Source organism: Chelon labrosus (assembly GCF_963514085.1).
Source record: "Chelon labrosus genome assembly, chromosome: 19".
In the NCBI taxonomy this organism is placed as follows: domain Eukaryota; kingdom Metazoa; phylum Chordata; class Actinopteri; order Mugiliformes; family Mugilidae; genus Chelon; species Chelon labrosus.
Window position 1 is genome coordinate 8,689,086 of NC_140352.1, and position 19,195 is coordinate 8,708,280.

At 44.0% G+C, this 19,195-nt stretch overlaps 1 protein-coding gene across 6 annotated transcripts in view; it reads left to right on the forward strand.

The window, feature by feature from the left end:
* Positions 1-19,195, forward strand: part of nrxn1a (neurexin 1a) — a gene marked incomplete at its 5' end in the record, with an annotated part of 50,554 nt that overhangs the window by 12,396 nt on the left and 18,963 nt on the right. For 5 of the 6 annotated variants that reach the window (XM_084568020.1, XM_084568018.1, XM_084568021.1 and 2 more), the window contains 9 exons: positions 7,078-7,379; positions 8,409-8,432; positions 10,333-10,494; positions 12,303-12,374; positions 12,686-12,910; positions 13,432-13,579; positions 14,330-14,460; positions 15,178-15,430; positions 18,650-18,853. In XM_084568020.1, the coding sequence (XP_084424146.1) occupies positions 7,078-7,379; positions 8,409-8,432; positions 10,333-10,494; positions 12,303-12,374; positions 12,686-12,910; positions 13,432-13,579; positions 14,330-14,460; positions 15,178-15,430; positions 18,650-18,853 (1,521 nt within the window). Of the gene's footprint in view, positions 1-7,077; positions 7,380-8,408; positions 8,454-10,332; positions 10,495-12,302; positions 12,375-12,685; positions 12,911-13,431; positions 13,580-14,329; positions 14,461-15,177; positions 15,431-18,649; positions 18,854-19,195 lie in introns of all 6 variants that reach the window. The other variant, XM_084568019.1, reaches the window with a different exon arrangement.

Consider the following 19,195-nt stretch of genomic DNA (forward strand, 5'->3'; position numbering starts at 1 on the left):
TCTCTGACTGGCATGAATTTGGCTCCTGATGGCCACATCTTGAGCTGTGAAAAAAAAACAAAAAAAACAACAAAAAAAAACAACACACTGTGCCCCCTCTGGCCATCAGCAGTGGAAAAGCAATTGCGGCAAAGTTTTTATTGCAAAATGTACAATTTTCCGAGATATACCCTCTCCACTAATGGGACTAATTCTGCCTCTACTCTCCACTACTAACACCCAGCCATTACAGTACTGTAGTAAAACACTCATTAATTCTTAACACCCATGCAGTTCTTGTAATGAAAGTCACAGAGCCACATACAGAACTCTGCCCCCACGTTATCAGGGAGATGCACAGTTACTGAACTCAATGTGGGGAAATGTGCAGCAATCCCAATGGTAAATGTATACATTTACTGGTAATTGTATGCAATTAGTAAGAGTACACATGGATGTTTTTGGACTGCAACGCTAATAGGGAACACACAAATCCGATGCATCCTTTAATCGCCTAAAAATAAAGACATCAAACGGACTCCCCGTTTACGGAGGATGAAGGAGAAAGATAGAGCAGAGGCTGGCTGCGAGTGTGTCTAAGGGAGGGCGGGGGGGGGGGGGAGGGGTGGGCGGGTGAAGGAGTGTAGAAAAGTGATGGCGAGGAAAGATAGGAGCGCGTTCAGAAAGTGGGAAAAGAGAGGTGGAAAGAGAAGGTCGGAGACGCGCAGGGAGACAGGAAGGGAGATAAGACTGCAGCGTTTCTCAGCAGGAGCACTGCATCTCTCCTTGGGCTCCCCGAATTGACACAGTCTCGCATCAGCCAGGATGGTATTCATCAGCGATGCAGATACACACACGCACACACACACACTTTTTTTTTTTTTTTTTTTTTTGGAAGAAAGCGAATGAAATAGCCTAGTTGTTGCTCCAATTGTCTCCTACCTGTTCTAGCAATTTCCATTGTGTCTGGACGGGTGCTGAGTGTAGCGGCCCAATTGGCGTTTCACTCCAGTACCCCATCTGGCATTTGAAGTTCATTTCTTTGCTGTTTGCCAAAACAAGAACAAACACACGAGCAAGCACGCACACACACACTCACAGGAATTGTGCACACAAACACTCATTTGCTAGTGGAACTTGTCTGGCATTACTACGACAACTGAAATAGCCACCGCATTCATTAAAAACCCATTATATTAAGTTCATGAAAGGAGATTTTATGCCCTTGTTATTTGTTAACAACCTGCTGTAAGGGGGTTTCATTAGGTGTGTGTGTGTGTGGCGTTGCAGTATGTGTGTGTACATACATGCAAATCTGATCATTGTCTTTTGTGGGTATGATTTAACTTCCATAAATTTAAGTCTTTTATGTTAAGTGTGCGTTGTTTCATGCCAATCTCTGCTGGTCTCTGCTGTGCACATGTACCACGACGTATGTATGTATGTTCGTGTGCACGCCTGTGTGTGTGTGTGTGTGTCTCTAAAAGGGATGAAACTGACTCTGATCTTATCCAGCTTAAGACAAATACACTGTTCTGCCTGAAGACATTGTCATGGAAACAAGCTGGTTTCCCTGGGTACCGGAGAGAAGGCCATATTCAAGCTGGAGACAGAGATGAGCTCAGATAAAACGGAACAAAAAGGGACAAGAGAGAAAAGATTCAACGTTAACGGCAGGACGTTTGCCGTTCATTGTTTTGCTTTTTCTCACAATTAAATTTGGGGGGGATTGATAATATAGTTATGCCCTGTTTCTGTTCGTTTTAAAGATCAAATCTTCTCAGTATCAGTCTTAACTTTAACATGGTTTACTGTCTCTCAAGCAGAACAGACCCCGTGTCTGTTTGTTATTACTATAAATTTAATCATGAAACTTGTGATGGCGATTTTCTTTTTTTCTGTTTCGTAGCATATGTCATAGAGCAAAGGTTTTATTGACTATAAGGCTGCAGATTAATAATAATATGTTTTTTTTTTCGTTTAGTTGATTAGAGCTGGGGCTAATCAACAGAAAACATGAATCAATCTCGATAATCAGGAAGGAAAAATGTCAAGATATGAGGTTTCCAGCTTCTCCAAAGTAAAAACTGGCTGCTTTTTATTGCTTTGACATCATCGTAAATCTTTGGATTCATACGAAACCAGACTTTTGATGACATTTCTCTGATGACAACCAATAGAATTAAATAAGTGAGAAAACAGCTGCAGGGATACAAAACGGAATAAAGCACTGATGCTCGCTATAAATAACCTGAAACAGTCATTAAAACTGGTGCTGCACTAGTTTTACCTTAGGGTCAGTAGCATCTTTTGTCTCCCTTTTTTTTTTTTTTAAACTAAACGTGTCTCATATTGGGAACGAATGCCTTCAATTTAACAACACCACCGACAAAAAAGAAGTGAGAGATTAACGTTGCAGACAACCAATCTGTCACTCGTGTCCTGACAGCAATATCCTCCTCTACGCTATTGCTCCCTTGGCTGCGGTGTGATATCCCAATCGGTTTCAAAGCCAGATGCTGTATATCACTGAATAGAGATGAACTGAAGCAGCAGTCGCAGCCTTTAGGGAACTTGGGCTTGTATGAATTTTCACACTTTAACTTAATGTAGGAGCCATGCATACGTTAGCATACATTTGCATACATTTCCAATACTGGTCATCCGTCGGTATACAGTACGAGTGTGTAGTTAATCCACCTGTATGTCATTAACGGGGGGGGGGATGCCTTCATGCAAGGCGTTTGAGTTTATGTTGTGTGTGTGTGTGACGTCTTGCATGTGTGGACACTAGTCTGAGAGGAGCTGATAGCAGAACTGCATGGTGGGCTAAAAACGAGGTGCAGGGGAATTGCAGTGTGCTATCTCCAGAATGACAGGGCTGCCATGATTGAGGCTTGCTACACTGGGATTTAGATGCACCAGCATTTTTTCCTCTGTTTCGTTCTCTCAAGCCATCCATCCCTCGCTTTCCGCCACTCCCTTTCCTTGTCTCATCTTTCTATCCCTCCACCTCGTCCTCGCTCCCCTTCCATTTTGCGTCCCGCCCATCTCAATGAGTCTCTCCTCTTTTTATTTTGCTTTTTTTTTTTAAATATTTGTTCTCTTTTCAAATTCCCCATATGCATCTTTCCCTTCCCTCTACCCTGCCTCTTTCCACCCTGCTCCCTCTATCAGGTGCTGTATAACGTAGGCTCCCCTGATGTGCTCCTAGCCTCCATCCTCCATTTTGATTCAGTACAGCTGTCCATGATAATGTACTGTTCACTCAATCACTCTTTCTCTCTCTCTCTTGCCATCCTTTTCCATCCCTCTTCCTGTCTCTCTCTCTCTCTCTCTCTCTCTCTTTCCGCGAAACACACACATGCACAAACACATTCATATTCGCTGTGGCCACATGTAACACATGGTTGCCATGGAAATGACAAATTAGTGAGGGAGATGTTGAGGAGGAGACCCATGAGATGAGACAAAGCCATGAATGACACACACGTACATGCATACACACACACACACACACACACACACACACAACATACAGGAAAATCCAAGTGATGTGTGTTTGATCATTGGACGTCTGGTGCAGATGCAGCTGGTCCCTGAAGCTGCAACCATCAGATCAGTTATTCTCTCTCTCTCTCTATCTCTCTCTATCTCTCTCTCTCTCTCCCTCCACTGCATCCCCACAGACTACTTTATTCATTACAGTTGTAGTTTAATGATAGCCTTCAAGGTCTAATGCCAATCACCCTCCATCTTTACATTTCTTCCTATTCCCACATCCCCCTGTAGCCTTCACACTTAATTTAATTAAAAAATTTTTTTTGCGTCTCTTACATATTTTCCTGCTTATTTCTCAAACAGATTGCCTCTGTGCATCTTCTTCTTCTCCTGCTCTCCTCTCATCCCCATATTTTATTTTGTTTCCTTTCCTTCCTCGTCCTTAACTTAATAAAAAAATATGACCTCAGTGAGATCCGCATCCGTTTTTTTTCAATATCTCGAGAAAATGAAAAACATGCTTTTGATCAAATGCAGCTGCAGCTACAGATTATTATCGCTTTTACTTTTTTTTCGAGCAAGTGACTGATGATCGATTCTTAAATAAGATAAAAAAATGAAATATTCAACTTGCTTTGTTTTTTTCGTCCAAACTGTGGTCTTAAATCCTTACGATTGTTTCCGGTCGCGTAAAACAGAGAAAAGCAGCAAACCTGCGCCAACAAACATTTCACATTACTTAAACGCCTAATTATCAAGGTCGGTGTCAGTTAATTTTCATTAATCAGTCATAAAAAGCATCGGTTAGTGCAGCGTTTTCAGCGAAGTCTTCCGAAGATAAACCAGTTTGAGAGATTTTTATTTCTTATGTTTTATTCATACCGTGTAATTTAATCAGGTAGTGTCGTTAAGATCAAGGCCTGTTTTGCGAGAGAGATCTCGGAGCAAAGGAAAGCATTTTGCAGTCAGTCGTCACAGCCTGCGAGAACCATAACGGCTAAAACTGAAAGAATATTACGAGCCATAACATAAAATCATAAGAATATTTTAGAGGCTTCCATTATTTTCCTTTTCCCCCCTTCTTTCATTTAAGCGTTTCTCCCTCTTTCGCCTCATTCTCCGGCTCCCTTGCTTTGATCGACAGTGCTTTCCACAGGATGAAGTGTGACATGTGGTGTGTATGTCAGTGTCTGTCTCACTGTTTACTCTGAGCTAATACTGACTCACTCCATTAATCTGAGCTACAACAGATCCACTCCAACCTGCCCACTTGAGAGAGTGTGTGTGTGTGTGTGTTTTCTGCGTGTTTCAGGTGTGTCCGTGCGCCACGCATGCACGGCACACGGCCTTCTATACGGTCGTTACACCCAATATGCATTTCCTCCGTCTGATTTGTGTGTGTGCCTGTTGTGCGTGTGATGTAATAGAACAAGGAGTGAGTGTTTGCGGGGGCCAGAGCTTCCAGATCGATGCAGAGATGCTTTATGTGCTCCTGTCTGGTCTAATGACATGTCTGTAAATTAGCAACAGAATGCTGGAGCACCACACTGAAACCTAATGGCACCTCTGTAAATTACCGCTAGAATGCTGCTGGACGGCTGCGTGTGTTCTCATTGTGAATAACTTCCCCCCACCCCCCCCAACTCGCTCTGCCACCTCATCTACATTTGTCTGCGTGTGTGTGTGTCACCGAGTATGTGTGATTGTGTTAACATTTGTGGCTGTTCTTTCTGTGTACGTTAGTGTGTGTTTATTTTTTATTTTTTGTGTGTGTGTGTGTTCCTCCCTCCTCCTCCTCCTCGCTCTCGCTGCTCTCAGTAAAGACTAGCCCGAGGCCCTGAGTTGGTAATAGCTTTTCTGACAGCAATACACCAATATTTACAGAGACCAGCACCCACCCACACCCCTGCACATTTCATGCACACATAAAAAAACATATATTGGGCTGTGCACACGTACGTACACTTTCAAACGCCTGAACGCACAGTTGCGCACACTCTTTTGCAGCAGGCACACACACATACATGCACACTTAATTAACATGCAGGGAGGGAGGGAATCACTCACTCGGGGGAACTCACACACATCACACACATCACACACATGCTGGCGAACAACGTGTTGTTTCGCACTCATACATTGGCATTCACACTTTGGAATTTTTTCATGCAACAGAAGCAAAGAATGACAATTTGCCACAATTGGTCTTTGAGTTGTGATATAGTCTCACTTTTTCCCCGTCTCATTGTTCACTCTGTGCTATATTCAGTCAAGTGCGGCTGATTCCATTTCAACACCGCTCTCTCTGTCTCTCACTACCTTAATAACCTATTACACTTCAGTCTATTCATTATGTGGCAACCCCCCCCCCCACTTCTCTCCAGCGGTTCCTCACCAAGTGTCTGTCTTGCTCCGGCTTCTGCTAGCGCGCGTTCAAATTCAGCTCCTCGTTATTGTCAACTGCAAGATGGTGGTTACGCCAGAGGCTGCACAGAGCGGAAGAAAAAGAGGCCAACGAGATGTGCGGAAAGGAATGGTGGCGCGAGGCCAGGAGGGAGGTGTGAGAGATATAGGGATGTGTGGTGAGGAGAACATTAGCGTGGATGAAGAGGAAGGGTGATGCTGTAGGGGGATGGGTGTGAAGGAGACAGATAATGTCGCCCCTGCTTGTTTATGCCAGCACAATGGTATGATCATTTTTTGCATGCAGATGTGCGTGTAGGTGTGCATATTTGTTCCTGCGCCGGCTTGTGTGTATGGTTGTGTGTGAGTGTAGGTGCGAGAGAGCAGATAAGTGAATGTGAGCTTAAGAATGATGGATTGCAAAACCTTGGTCTAGTGTCCTTGGGGGTCACTAAGGGTGCGCAAGGTAAGTTGCTATTGGCCGTCTGCCTGTTACTCTGAATTCTAATTGGCCACTCCTGCCTGCTTTGGCTGCCTTGACGCTTACAGGCTGCTGTTCTCCATCTTCACCATCAGTTCTTCCTGCTATCCACCTCGAAGCCTAACCTCTACTCTGACTGCACATGTACATGCAGACACTCACTTTCTGGCATTTACCAAACGTCATGAAACGAGCCATGTTGTCAAACAAGTCCACGCCACTTCAGACTGCCAGCACAGCTGTTCTCTCAAAAGAGAAGATGGCAGGTTTCATAACGAGTATGGAATGCTACAGACTCACGACTGTCTCTGTCGCATCCACACTGTTTAATCTCTAACCCACATGACTGATCAAAGCTTGTTTACACACCACTCCACGGTACGATTAGAGGTAGGGAAGGAAGTGTTTCTTCCAAGCGCTGGCATCAGTGCGGCTTTGCTTGACAACAACATCTGCAACATCTTAAACAATAAGTTTTGTACTGCACATCCGAATCAAATTTAAACAGGCCCAGCTGAGCTTTGTTTCATTCGGCTGGCTCTGATGAACACCCACTATTTTATCATCTTTGAGCATTTTGTGAAGAGCTGTGTGGGAAGAAACAACATAGCTTGGATATTGTACTAATCACTATGATGAGTGTAACGGTTCCACATTTCTTTGTTTTTTTTTCCTCTCTGTTTCCTCCTCCTCCTCTTCCCTTTCCATCTCAGCTCGAGAGGAGTTTGTTGCCACCTTCAAGGGCTCAGAGTACTTCTGCTATGACTTGTCGCCCAACCCCATCCAATCTAGTAGCGATGAAATCACGCTTTCCTTCAAGACGCTGCAGCGAAACGGCCTGATGCTGCACACTGGCAAGAGTGCCGACTACGTTAACCTGGCACTCAAGAACGGTGCCGTGTCGCTTGTCATCAACCTCGGCTCCGGGGCCTTCGAGGCCTTGGTGGAGCCCGTCAACGGCAAGTTCAACGACAACACCTGGCACGACGTCAAGGTCACCCGCAACCTGAGACAGGTAACCAGACAACAGGAGATGGAGGAGGGAGCTGCTAAGCAGAGAGGAGAGGAGATACAGAATTTGTTTCGATATTCTTAAGACTTCAAAATAAAAAAGTCGGAGACAAAACAACAGCAAGTGCCGGGTGAACGAATGAATGGAAGTCTTAGTAATCAAAATAATTAGAACTTGACAGAAATTAGTCAGCTGTAATTTAAAATAATTTTACATAAGCTGTCAAATCGTTTAATTTGAGTGTTTTAGATCTTTGCACTGGCCAACTGTGAAATTTAAAAACTTTGGGAAGTTCTGCTCCGTGGAGAAACACCAGAAAAATCAATGCTGAGAAAAATGATGCAAAGGACGTAGACTAAGTGGCTACAATAAATGATTAGACTGTTAGATTAATGAAATGACGATGTTTATTAGTTGCAGCATTAATTCTGATTCCTTGTTAAATAGTTTCAGTGTGTATTTGACTCCCGTCAACCACAGTGACTGCTGCGGATGATCCTGGGGCACTGGGCAGCTGAAAAGGCTATAGTCCGCAGCAGGAAACTAATCAATGTAGACGCTACGGTCAGTGGTCTGTTATCCAACTGCAGTGATGCTGTGGTAGTAAGAAAATACCTGAGGTTTTGGTCTTAGTTTACAGTGGGTTAACCACCAGACCAGCACTGCTTTCCGCTCTAGGTGAGTGCTTTTTCAATTGTGTGTGAGCGTGTGAATGAATGAGGGAGTGGATGCGAGGAAGAATGAACTAGAGAGCATTGAGGGTCACTCAGGTGCTCGTAACCTACCTGTGCCCTCCCTCTACCGTTTGCCTGTCTGTACTACTAACTACTAACTTTACTAACCTGCTAGTGAAACTAACCACCATCCATGGAATGATTCATACTACTAACCTAACCTGTGCCCTTCTCCTAGCGAAACCACTCCAACCAACCTACTAACCTCACCAGAGGCCTTCTAGCTTTCCTTTTTTTGTTCCCGAAGTTGTTCTGTTCACAGTTTTTTTGCTTTCCTTTCTCCCCCTCTCCTACAAAGCACTCAGGCATTGGACACGCTATGGTAAACAAACTCCATTGTTCGGTAGATATCATTCTAATTGTTTCTTAGTTTGGGTTTGCCCCGTGTCTATTTCCTTTTGAACCATAGACATCAAAACTAAACCAATAAAAGGATAAATGCGGTTGGTAATCTTTTACGCTTAAAAGCCCCCGTCCCCACCTTCCTTGCCAACCACTTTTTTTTTCTTTAAATCCCCCCCTCCCCTCCCGTATCTCTACCGTTTTTTTATCACCCCATCAATCTGTGACTGACATGTACAGTAGGCGTGCACTGATTGGCTCATCCCTCACCTGCACGCAAATGACGTGCCCCCCTTCCTCCTTCCTGCATGGCGTGAAACAGAAACCCTCCCCCTCTCTGATTGGTCCCTAAAGTGGCTAGAGAGATCCCTCCTTCCCTTCTTTTTTAATTCTTTCTTTTTGTTGTTATTTCTTGTCCTCCACAATGCCACTGCATGTTCTCCATGGTGCCTCTGATTCATCCTGCCCTCTGTTGCCATTTTTTTATTAATCTACTGTGTCCTCTTCGCCAGCGGTTGCATGCAGAGAGAGGAACAGGCTGCATGTTTTATATGTTTCTGTGAGTGTGTGCGTGGAATGAGCTGTAACCCATCTAACACCTGTGTGTGCGTGTACATCGATATCTGTTTGTTCGTCCGTGTGTGTCATCTCATTTGGACTCGCTGATCTAACAAACCCCCCAAACCACATACTAACTAACACCATCATCACAACTCACCCTAACAGCACACTAACATAACATCATCACAACTACTAACAGCATTGCAATCATTGACCCTAACCTCAGTAACCCAACACAGCTTGGCCTGACACAAGTAACACTACTGTGGCTGCCAGCCGTGCAACAACTAACAACTACTAACAAGTAAATAGTACTAACATCACCTGTATAGCACGAAGATGCCTGCGGAGACTTACTAACACCTGCCTGGCTGGGCGAGTTTGCCTGGCACTGATAAGCACTGTCAGTGAGAGAGAGCCCACAACCTTTATGGGCAGTTAAACATGGTCAGTAATGTACGGTAGAATATCAGAGTGGTAACGCACCACTAATTGCGACTTACATGTGACAGCATTTGATATCAGTGACAACTAAAAGCCCCTATACAGGCTATTACACAGCAGAATGGGCAGATTAAATTATGAGCACGAGTCTCACTTTGGGCAAAGCATTTAGGAAAGTTGTTGCTAGTATATTAGGAAATAAATCAAATTGCTTTTTGTACCTTAAACCTGAAGGAGCCTGGAGTGTGAGGCAATAACAAAAGGTGAAAAACTTTTAATGTTAACGGTGTAATTGGTGTTCTTGTGACAGACAAGGCTCATCTTTCAGTGCAGTGCTGCACAAACCAGGATGGTTTTAGTCTGTTGTGTAAAGTTAGCACTGTGCAGTCACGAAATAACAAATTAGCTTTGAAGAACGTGGAGACTCACAGTCCATCAGTGGTGGCCCTGCAGCAAATCTTTATTAATCACACACAGGATTTAGTCAATATTCTGCACAGTAGACTATTGATAGGCTAAAGATGGCAGAACATGTAGTTTGATTCCTGAGTGCGCGTTGGGACTCCAAACTGCAGCAAGAGTGAATGAGTTGCATTAAGCTGTGATGAGCAACAATACCAGAAATACCAGCAGAGTCAAGTGGCGGCACATCTCAGTTACACCACACAGCCAGCACTGATCCAACTGCACCAAGTCCCAACAGAACAAGCGGCCAATTCCCAAAACCAATCGGGCCTTCTCCCCACCAGAATGCATATACATTTGTTACCAGAGAGTAACGGGGGCTAATTTGGCTGGTCAGCGCCTAGCTAGCGCTTAGCGCTACCTTTGGTGTGAGTATATAGCGTGTCCTTTCCCTGTGCTTTGTTGTGTAGGTGACCATCTCTGTGGACGGCATCCTGACCACCACGGGCTACACACAGGAGGACTACACCATGCTGGGCTCTGATGATTTCTTCTACGTGGGAGGGAGCCCCAGCACTGCAGATCTGCCGGGTTCGCCAGTCAGCAATAACTTCATGGGCTGTCTCAAAGAGGTGGGATGCATACATGATACATATATTTACATGCGCATATGTATATATCTGCTCAAAAAACACTGTGCTGAGAAAATACTGTGATACTGTTTATTTGTATTAGACAGAACGTGTTTAATACTTAATTCATACTTTTTAACTACAGTTTACCAAGAAATATTAATCTAGACAAGTCCGTTGACACACAGAATTAATTTCCGTTATAATCCACACAATCTTGTCGTCTGCCGAAAGTAGATGAATGATGTTTATCCATGACACATCCCAGTTTATACACCGCACAGATTTCTGTACACAAGTTTTAAGAAACAGCCGTGTCTTTTTCCTCACACTTTCTTTCTCTCTCCTCCCTCTCTCTTCTGTCATGCATCACGCAAACATTTCACACACCTTATTTTACACAACGCACACACACACAGAGAAATGCTCCCATTTGGCAGACTCTCACAAACAGTCCCAAACACACACACACACACACACACACACACACACACACACCCCAGCATCAGAGAGAATCAGTGATGAGTGTCGTTGAGGGAGTAGATACAGCACTAAGCACTAACATGCTAATTAGCTACGCCACAGAGATGCTCCATCCATGCACTGGGCTTGAAATGGGCCACAACACTGCAGCAACAACAACTTGCACGACACACTAATGCACATGCTTCTACGCACAGATGTGTGCATGCGCATGCGTGAGCTAAAACGAACTAATGTTGCCATTAAAACACACACAGGCAAGAATAGCCAAACACGGATAGAAATACATACGGACACACCGCATTTGACACAACGGAAGAACTTACACCCATCGAATACACACCCCGTCTGAGTCTCCTTTTCGTTCACACAGATTCACACAGAGGCATAAACAAACAACCAAACAAGCCGACAGATGATGTGCCAAACAGAGAGCTATCTGTATCAGCGGTGAATGCACTCTGTGTTACTTCATTAAGACTGGCTGCCGCTGTCAATGTGAACCCTCCACTGGCACATTTACATATTTAATACGATGATATGATAATCCGTGCGCGCAAATTAAGATGTATGCAGTGAATCACACACATGAACAATCATAGCTGTAACAATATTGTGCATTTGATGCGGCGTGGGTACACTCCTCCACACAACGCACCCGCGCCATTTTGCACACTTGCAGCCCCTATTATCTTCAAGAGTCGCCCTCCTTGCCCTGCGCACAGACCCAAGAGCACATATACAACAAATGTAAAGCAGAGGCGAAAAGCCACTGCAGAGGAAAAGTTTGTTCGTTCGCAGGTCATAGAAGGAGGTCTGGATTAATAAAGCAGAGCCTGTGTGTGCTTGTCTCTCTCTCGACATCAAAATGCTCAGCACAAACACACTCTTTACACTCGCTGCTCAGTCAGAGAGCGGACTGTGTCAGGGAAAGGAAAGAGAGAAACACTGAAGCAAGGAAGATAGAGAGTGTGAAAGCGATCGTGCAAGTGTTGGGGACAAATGCCAGTTTTTCAAAGGCTGGAGTGGCTCGCTGGGCTTAAGGTTGCTTGCTTTCATATTAGAAATGCCAGAACATTTGAATTTAAAAAAAAGTTTCCTGGCTTGAAAGATTTATGGATGTCTGGCCATATTTAAAATCTCTGGTCCCCACTATATCTATTCAACTTCACCCGTGAAAAGGTTATTCAGTTATTTTTTTTTTTGCTTATTATAGTGAAACAAGGAGAGGTATAGCTACAGGCCAAAAGTGACAAAAAAGGCTTAAATATATGTGAAAGTGAATTCAAGTTTCATTCTTTTCTCCTCAATCCTCTCCTCTTAAGGTTGTGTACAAGAACAATGATGTGCGGTTGGAGCTGTCTAGACTGGCTAAACAAGGAGACCCAAAGATGAAGGTATGCACTTGCACTTTCAGCAGCATGTACAACGTGAGCCAGACAACGCATTATCCTCTTAAACACAAAACACAGACACAACCTCCTGCCTGGCCCTGTGAGTCCTAGACTGTGGGGATTTTAAGTAAACGGGATTATATTTTTTTTGAGAGGTAGCCACAAGCTTTTGTCTTTTAGTAAGTTCACAGCCGGGAGCTGGCTTTATTTCAGTCCCGGACTACAAAGGAGCCATTTTGGTCTTCATATTCACTGCAGCAATTTTAAATGCTAGAACGTCTAAAAATATGTTTTCCTTCCTGCATCTGTCCCAGGTAAGTGGGGTGGTGTCCTTTAAGTGCGAGAGTGTAGCGACGCTGGACCCCGTGACCTTTGACACCCCAGAGTCTTATGTGGCGCTGAGCAAGTGGACGGCGAAGAAGGCAGGATCCATCTCGTTTGACTTCAGGACCACGGAACCCAACGGGCTGATGCTCTTCAGCCATGGCAAGCCCCGACAGCAGCAACGCAAGGACCCACGCACCCCTCCCACGATGAAGGTGCAAAATAAACCTTATATATGTATCTATGTAGGATGTCTTCAATTAAGTATGTTCATTTGGGTTAGACTACATCTCCTTATTAGCATTAAACACAAACCACAAAGTAGAGAGGGGAATGGCATCTACATTGACTTTGAAAGTATGTGGCATTATATTTATATGATGGCGGTTCTAGATGAAAAGAGATTTCCAGAGCTAATGCTGTCTGTCCTGAGCAATGTTTGTTATCAGTTCAACAGAATCTCCAATATTCAAGATGGCTCCCAGTATTATTCTTTCACTCATCTTATCTTACAGGCCACTGAACTCCTAATTTTCCCTGAAAATGTGGATTTATTGGCATCTGAGGGAATTCGAAAGCCAGTTTTCGTCGGGGCTGCATAGATTCTGCATAATCTGTAGTTTAACTAACCTCATCTTAAACACTGTGCAGTGTCTTGCAGCTTTAATTTGCATTTTAATTGTCAGTGTGCCTGCTTTGCCACAGAATACTGACGCTGAGTCTGTTTGACACACAGGTGGATTTTTTTGCCATTGAGATGCTGGACGGACACCTGTACCTGCTGCTGGACATGGGTTCAGGAACCACCAAGACCAAGGCCATCGACAAAAAGGTCAACGACGGAGAATGGTATCACGTCGACTTCCAGAGAGATGGACGCTCAGGTACGCGCGCAGCTCTCCTAGCTCTGACGCTAACCCTGACCACAGAGGTTAATAAGGAGGAGGTGGAGGATGATGAATAGGTCTGACTGCCATCTGCCTGCTGCAGCCTCCTGTTTGTATTTCATTCAAACTGTGTTTATTGAATCATACATTAAGGCTTTTTTAGTTCATTTTCTAACTATAATTAACACTACTATACAATTAAAACCACCATTTTTCATCCTACTACATGTGCTGCTAGTGTTGGTAGATACGTATATACACAGTGCCTTTTGTAAAAGAGTACAGGATTAAATGTTTATCAGCCAGGTACCAGTATATAGTTATTATTTGAAAGTGTGTGGTAATTACAGTCTAAGAGGCCTCTCTTCACCGCGGGGGTCCTGTTTGTTTTCTGTAACTGTACGACTAAAAATAAATGCATTAATGATTTATCGGTGACGAAAAGTTCAACATAGCACTTTTGAACTTGCGCTGGCTTAAAAGCAGAACTCGATGACTAAGGCTTCTGTAGTATTTGGATTTCAATTGTTTCTGATTATAGCAGTGCAGTGCGGTGGCGGCAGTGATGATGATGATGATGGTGATGATGAGGAGGAGTAGAAAGAGATGGGCAAGAGTGATGATGATAAAGACGATGATGATGATGATGGCAGTCATAATGGTGGTCGTGGTGATGATGATTGTGATGAGGATGTTCACAGTGAAGGTCAAAATGATTACTGAAGTTGTTTTCGTGGCGGTTTTCAGGGACCATCTCGGTGAACAGTGTAAGAACAGCGTACACGGCCCCGGGAGACAGTGAGATCCTGGACCTGGATGACACCTTGTACCTCGGAGGGCTGCCTGAGGACCGTGCCGGACTCATCTTCCCGACAGAGGTTCGTGCGTCCATAGCAACGCATACTGTGATTTATACTAGAACTGCAACAATCAGTCGGTTAGTTAATTGACAGATAATGACCACTCATAAGCAGTTAATCATTTCAGTCTTTTTCCTAGAACAGAACATTAGATGGTTTTAGCCTTCCTTCTCTTAGATAACTGTACATTGGACAGTCCAGCAACAAAAAAGAAATTTAATGACGTCACCCTTAGCTCTAGAAAACTGTTTTCTTGGTCAGATTAGTCCTTAATGATGAATGATTGCCTGTATAAACATTTTATTTTATTTTATTTTATTTTATTTTATTTTATTTTATTTTATTTTATTTTATTTTATTTTATTTTATTTTATTTTAATTAGACCTCCATAATCAGTTAATCAATCATGTAATTTTTTTTCAATTAACTCATGAAGAAAATAATTATTTTTATTTATTTTTATAATTTATTTATTTATTTATAGTATTAATTTATTTTTAATATATTTTTTTTAATTTATGTTTATTTTCTTAAAGCAAAAATTTAAATTGGTTCAATAATTTATTATAAAAAAAGCACCTGATGTGTGCAGCTTGCGTATGGCTTGCCATTGATTCCCGTGCTAAGCAATCTTCACATCACTATTTGTGTTTTATTTATTTAAACTGCAAACTTCGCAGTATGCTGACGTATATCTAGCAATCAGTTTTCCAAACCGGCGACATTTTCTTCAGGTGTGGACGGCTCTGTTGAACTACGGCTACGTAGGCTGCATCAGAGACCTGTTTGTGGACGGTCAGAGCAAAGACATCCGGCGACTGGCTGAAGCCCAGAGAGCGGTGGGGGTGAAGCCCTCGTGTTCCAGAGAGCCACCCAAACAGTGCCTGTCCAACCCCTGCCAGCACAACGGTATCTGCAGGGAGGGCTGGAATCGCTACGTCTGTGACTGCTCCGGGACAGGTTACCTGGGACGCTCCTGTGAGAGAGGTGAGAATAACAAGCTGGAGGGAGGAGGAGAAAAAAAGACATCTTATTTTCACAATAGAGATGAGTAAGCTGGCTAATTACAGTCATTAAAGGGCCTCGTTTTGTGAGAAATACGTCATGATGCAAAGCACAGTCATACAGCTTTGTCATTTGGTTTTTGGCCTGAGAACGCTGAGTAATACCAACAGGTTGAGTGACAGAGGACAGATGGCGTGGGGTGGAAAGACTTAAACCTTAAAATCAGAAATAACTCCATCAACCGAAAATACATTGTGATCATCAGTTATACTGGGTCATGAATTTTTTATTCATTATACCTTTGAGTTGTGCTTTTCTTCCTTTAAAAGCCCCATCCTAACAGATTACATCAGTTTGATAGTCTGGCGCGCTAAAAAAGCTACCCTCATAAAAATTTATGGTAGATAAAAATGTGACTGAAGTATTATTCAAATAAAAGAGATGGAACTGAGTTTATGTAGGTTTACCGTCCGCTACGTCCCTGGCGATGCAGGATAGGAAGCTGAAAATGAAAAAGGGGACTGCAAGGAGACAGTAGGTAGAAAATAAAATAAGGGCAAGGGAGGGGGAAAAAATGAGCCAGCTAGCTCAACAACAACAAAAATAATAACAGCGCAAGTTTTCTATCTTTGGCTGCGTCTATTTTTTATTCAGAATTACACATTTTCTGTGTCAGAGGGGGAGTAGTAAAATGGAGGCAAAGGGGAAAGGAGGGAAAGAAACACAGGTGAAAGAGAAGGGGTGGGTGGAAGCAGGGCTGCAGACAGGACTATTGGACTGCTATGGATGTAGTGACTGGGAATCGATAGCGGAGGAAATGTGCAGAAAGCAGGGAGCGGGAGCTGTGACAGAGGAGGGTGGAATCACCGGGCCGGAACCGCCATGTGACAGCAGGTGAGGAGATGAGGAGGAATGAGACATGGGAGTAGAAAATCTGACAGAGAGAGGGAGAGGGAGAGAGAGGGAGAGAGATGAGAAAGGGTATGAATTCAGGCTGAGAGAGAAATGGAAAGCAGGGAAGATTGGCAGAGGGACTGATACAGGCCTGCTGAAAGAAGCGAGATGGAGTCAGACAAGAAGAAGAGAAGAAATGTTGTTTGTGCCACAGCCGCTGATGCGTCTCCAGCGATGATTGTACTACGTATCATCTAACAGGAGATATACGCACGCAGACGCGCATGCACTTCCTGAAAGGCGTCGATATGGAAATGTTTTATTTCAGAGGACAAACATCCGCAGTGTATGTTTATCATAGCAATGCACCCCCCACCCCCTCCCTCCCTCCCTCCCTCCCTCCCTGCCTGCCTGCCTCTTTTTTCTTAGCTCTGCCTATATCTTTCTTCATCCCTCTCTGTGTGCACTGAGGGGTCACTAACTGGTGGTTCAGTGGATTAAAGGAAGCACAGATGGAGAAGCAGATGGAGAGAGTGATTGGCCATGTTTATGCCTTCTACCTGCGGTTTCTCCCTCCCTTTTTATCCCTCCCTCATTCTCTCACTCTCTCCTTTGCCCCCCCTCCCCCTTCCTTAATGAAGCCACACTTTGGCTCTGAGATTGTTATTGTTTTAATGTTGTAACGACACAATCTCAAATATAGTAACATATATAAATTAATATATATAATAGTGAATAACGAGTAATCTTGAAATAGTCCCCCAACTAATCTTTGGGGACGTTTTTTGAAAGCTGAGGTCATAAATATGTTTAGGGACTTGCTGGATGTTTATATCCATCGTGCAAAAACCTTAGAGAAGTTTGCAAAAGTGCACTTAGACGAATGGGTGTTGTTTGCAAAAGGTCGTGACAGCGGATATTGATTTGGCTGCATTAAATAAACTTAGTAAGCATCCTCATATTTCTTTAAAACATCTGCAGGGTACTTGGTTTGGGCCTATACACATATAGACTACTGCTGGTCTTATCCTTTACTTCTATGGTTCATCAGTTGCAAGCTACAGGCTTCAAATGATGCAACACAATGTGACACAGCCAGTGTGCATTGTACTGTCATTATTTTTTACTTCACTTCCTGCCTTAAATGGGCTTCTATTTTTCCTTCTCACCGACTCTGCTTGTCTGGTAGTCAGTCAGGTGCCGTGGTGAGGAAAATTTAGTCAGCTGTCTGCCTTATCAGAGACGTGTGCACGTGCATGTGCATGGGCGGCGTATGTGTGGCTGTTGGTTATGTTATCTGTGATATAACAGGCCAACCACCTTCTTTTTTCCTCAAGTTAATGAGGGTTCATTTGCATTTTAGCCAAGAGCTTTTCTCCCCCCGCCCCACCCCTCTCCTTTCTCTCCTTCTTGCTCTGTCCCTATTTTCTCTCCCCCCCCCCCCCCCCTGCTCTCACTTTACTAAACCCTCCTCTGTTCACACTTAAATTCACTCACTTATTCTGACATGCACGCACACACACACACACTATCTCTCTCTTTGCCTCGTTCTCGCCTCATCAGTATTCATGACGCCTTCCTCTCTTCCTGTTCTCTTGTTTTTGCCTTGGCTTCAACCGTCTCCCACAGAAACAGGGAGCGCAATGGGGAAAGAAAGCGAGGGAAGAATGGAGTGGAGAGATGTAAGAAGAAGAAGAAGGGAAGGGGGAAGAGAGGGCGAGATAAAGACGCAGAGGCATGGAGTGTTTAGCTGTGTATGTAATTGGCCAATAAAAAACAGGGTCCTCGGAGGTAAACAGTTTAGCGGTCGGGGATTGGCCCCAGCAGGTAGCAGGGAGAGGAGATTATGAATATGTAAATGAGTATGCAAAAGACATTAAAGAGGGATCACCTGAGCTTGTTACATTATGACTCCAGGGTCTGGGATGTCAGCGACGGTGGCTAACACACTCACCACCATGCATTCTGATTTAACCGGATAATAGGGACAGCCAACCAGCTGCAGCTATTTTTACACCCTCCTCTGTAAGGCGGCGGGGAGTGATGATGAATTAAGAGTGAAAGTGATGGGATAATTTTGCAGCAAGCAGGTTTTGAGTTTCAACATGTCGTGGCGTCGGGGAACGAGGGAGTGTATCCACACAGCAGCATATTTTGTTGCGTTTAAATCTGACCCACTCCATGTCAGATATCCGCTGTCTTCCCCCACCTCACGTGTTTTCTCTTTGTCTTTTTTCTGTCTTTCACGTCCTCCCGTCCTCTCTCCTTCGCTTCTCGTCTGCCTCTCTATCTGGGTATTGTGTGCAGATGCGACTATCCTCTCGTATGACGGCAGCAAGTTTATGAAGGTGCAGCTGCCTGTGGCGATGCACACCGAGGCGGAGGACGTCTCGCTGCGCTTTCGCTCCCAGCGGGCCTATGGCGTTCTCATGGCAACCACATCCCGCAACTCCGCAGACACACTTCGTCTGGAGCTGGATGGGGGCCGCGTCCGACTCACTGTCAACCTAGGTAGACACATGCACACAAACATGTCGAACCTCAAAGATTATTTTAATTACCTGTCATGGGAATGCAGCTGACACGGGCCTCTTGGCAAATGTTAAAATGTTGATTAGTAATTTTAACTTCTCAGTAATTGTATGAATCTTCCTGATTATTTTGCCGAATTCAAGACACGGGTTTCACAGCCTTTGGCAGATACATGTATAGCTTATCTATGAGTACTCACACACCCAGGTATACAGCTGAAGGTTATTTTTCTTGTGTTGAACAGAGGGTCAAGCCTCAAGCTGCATTCTCTGCTCACTCCCAGTAGACCTGTGCATCCCCAAAATCTTCAACAAGCCACAC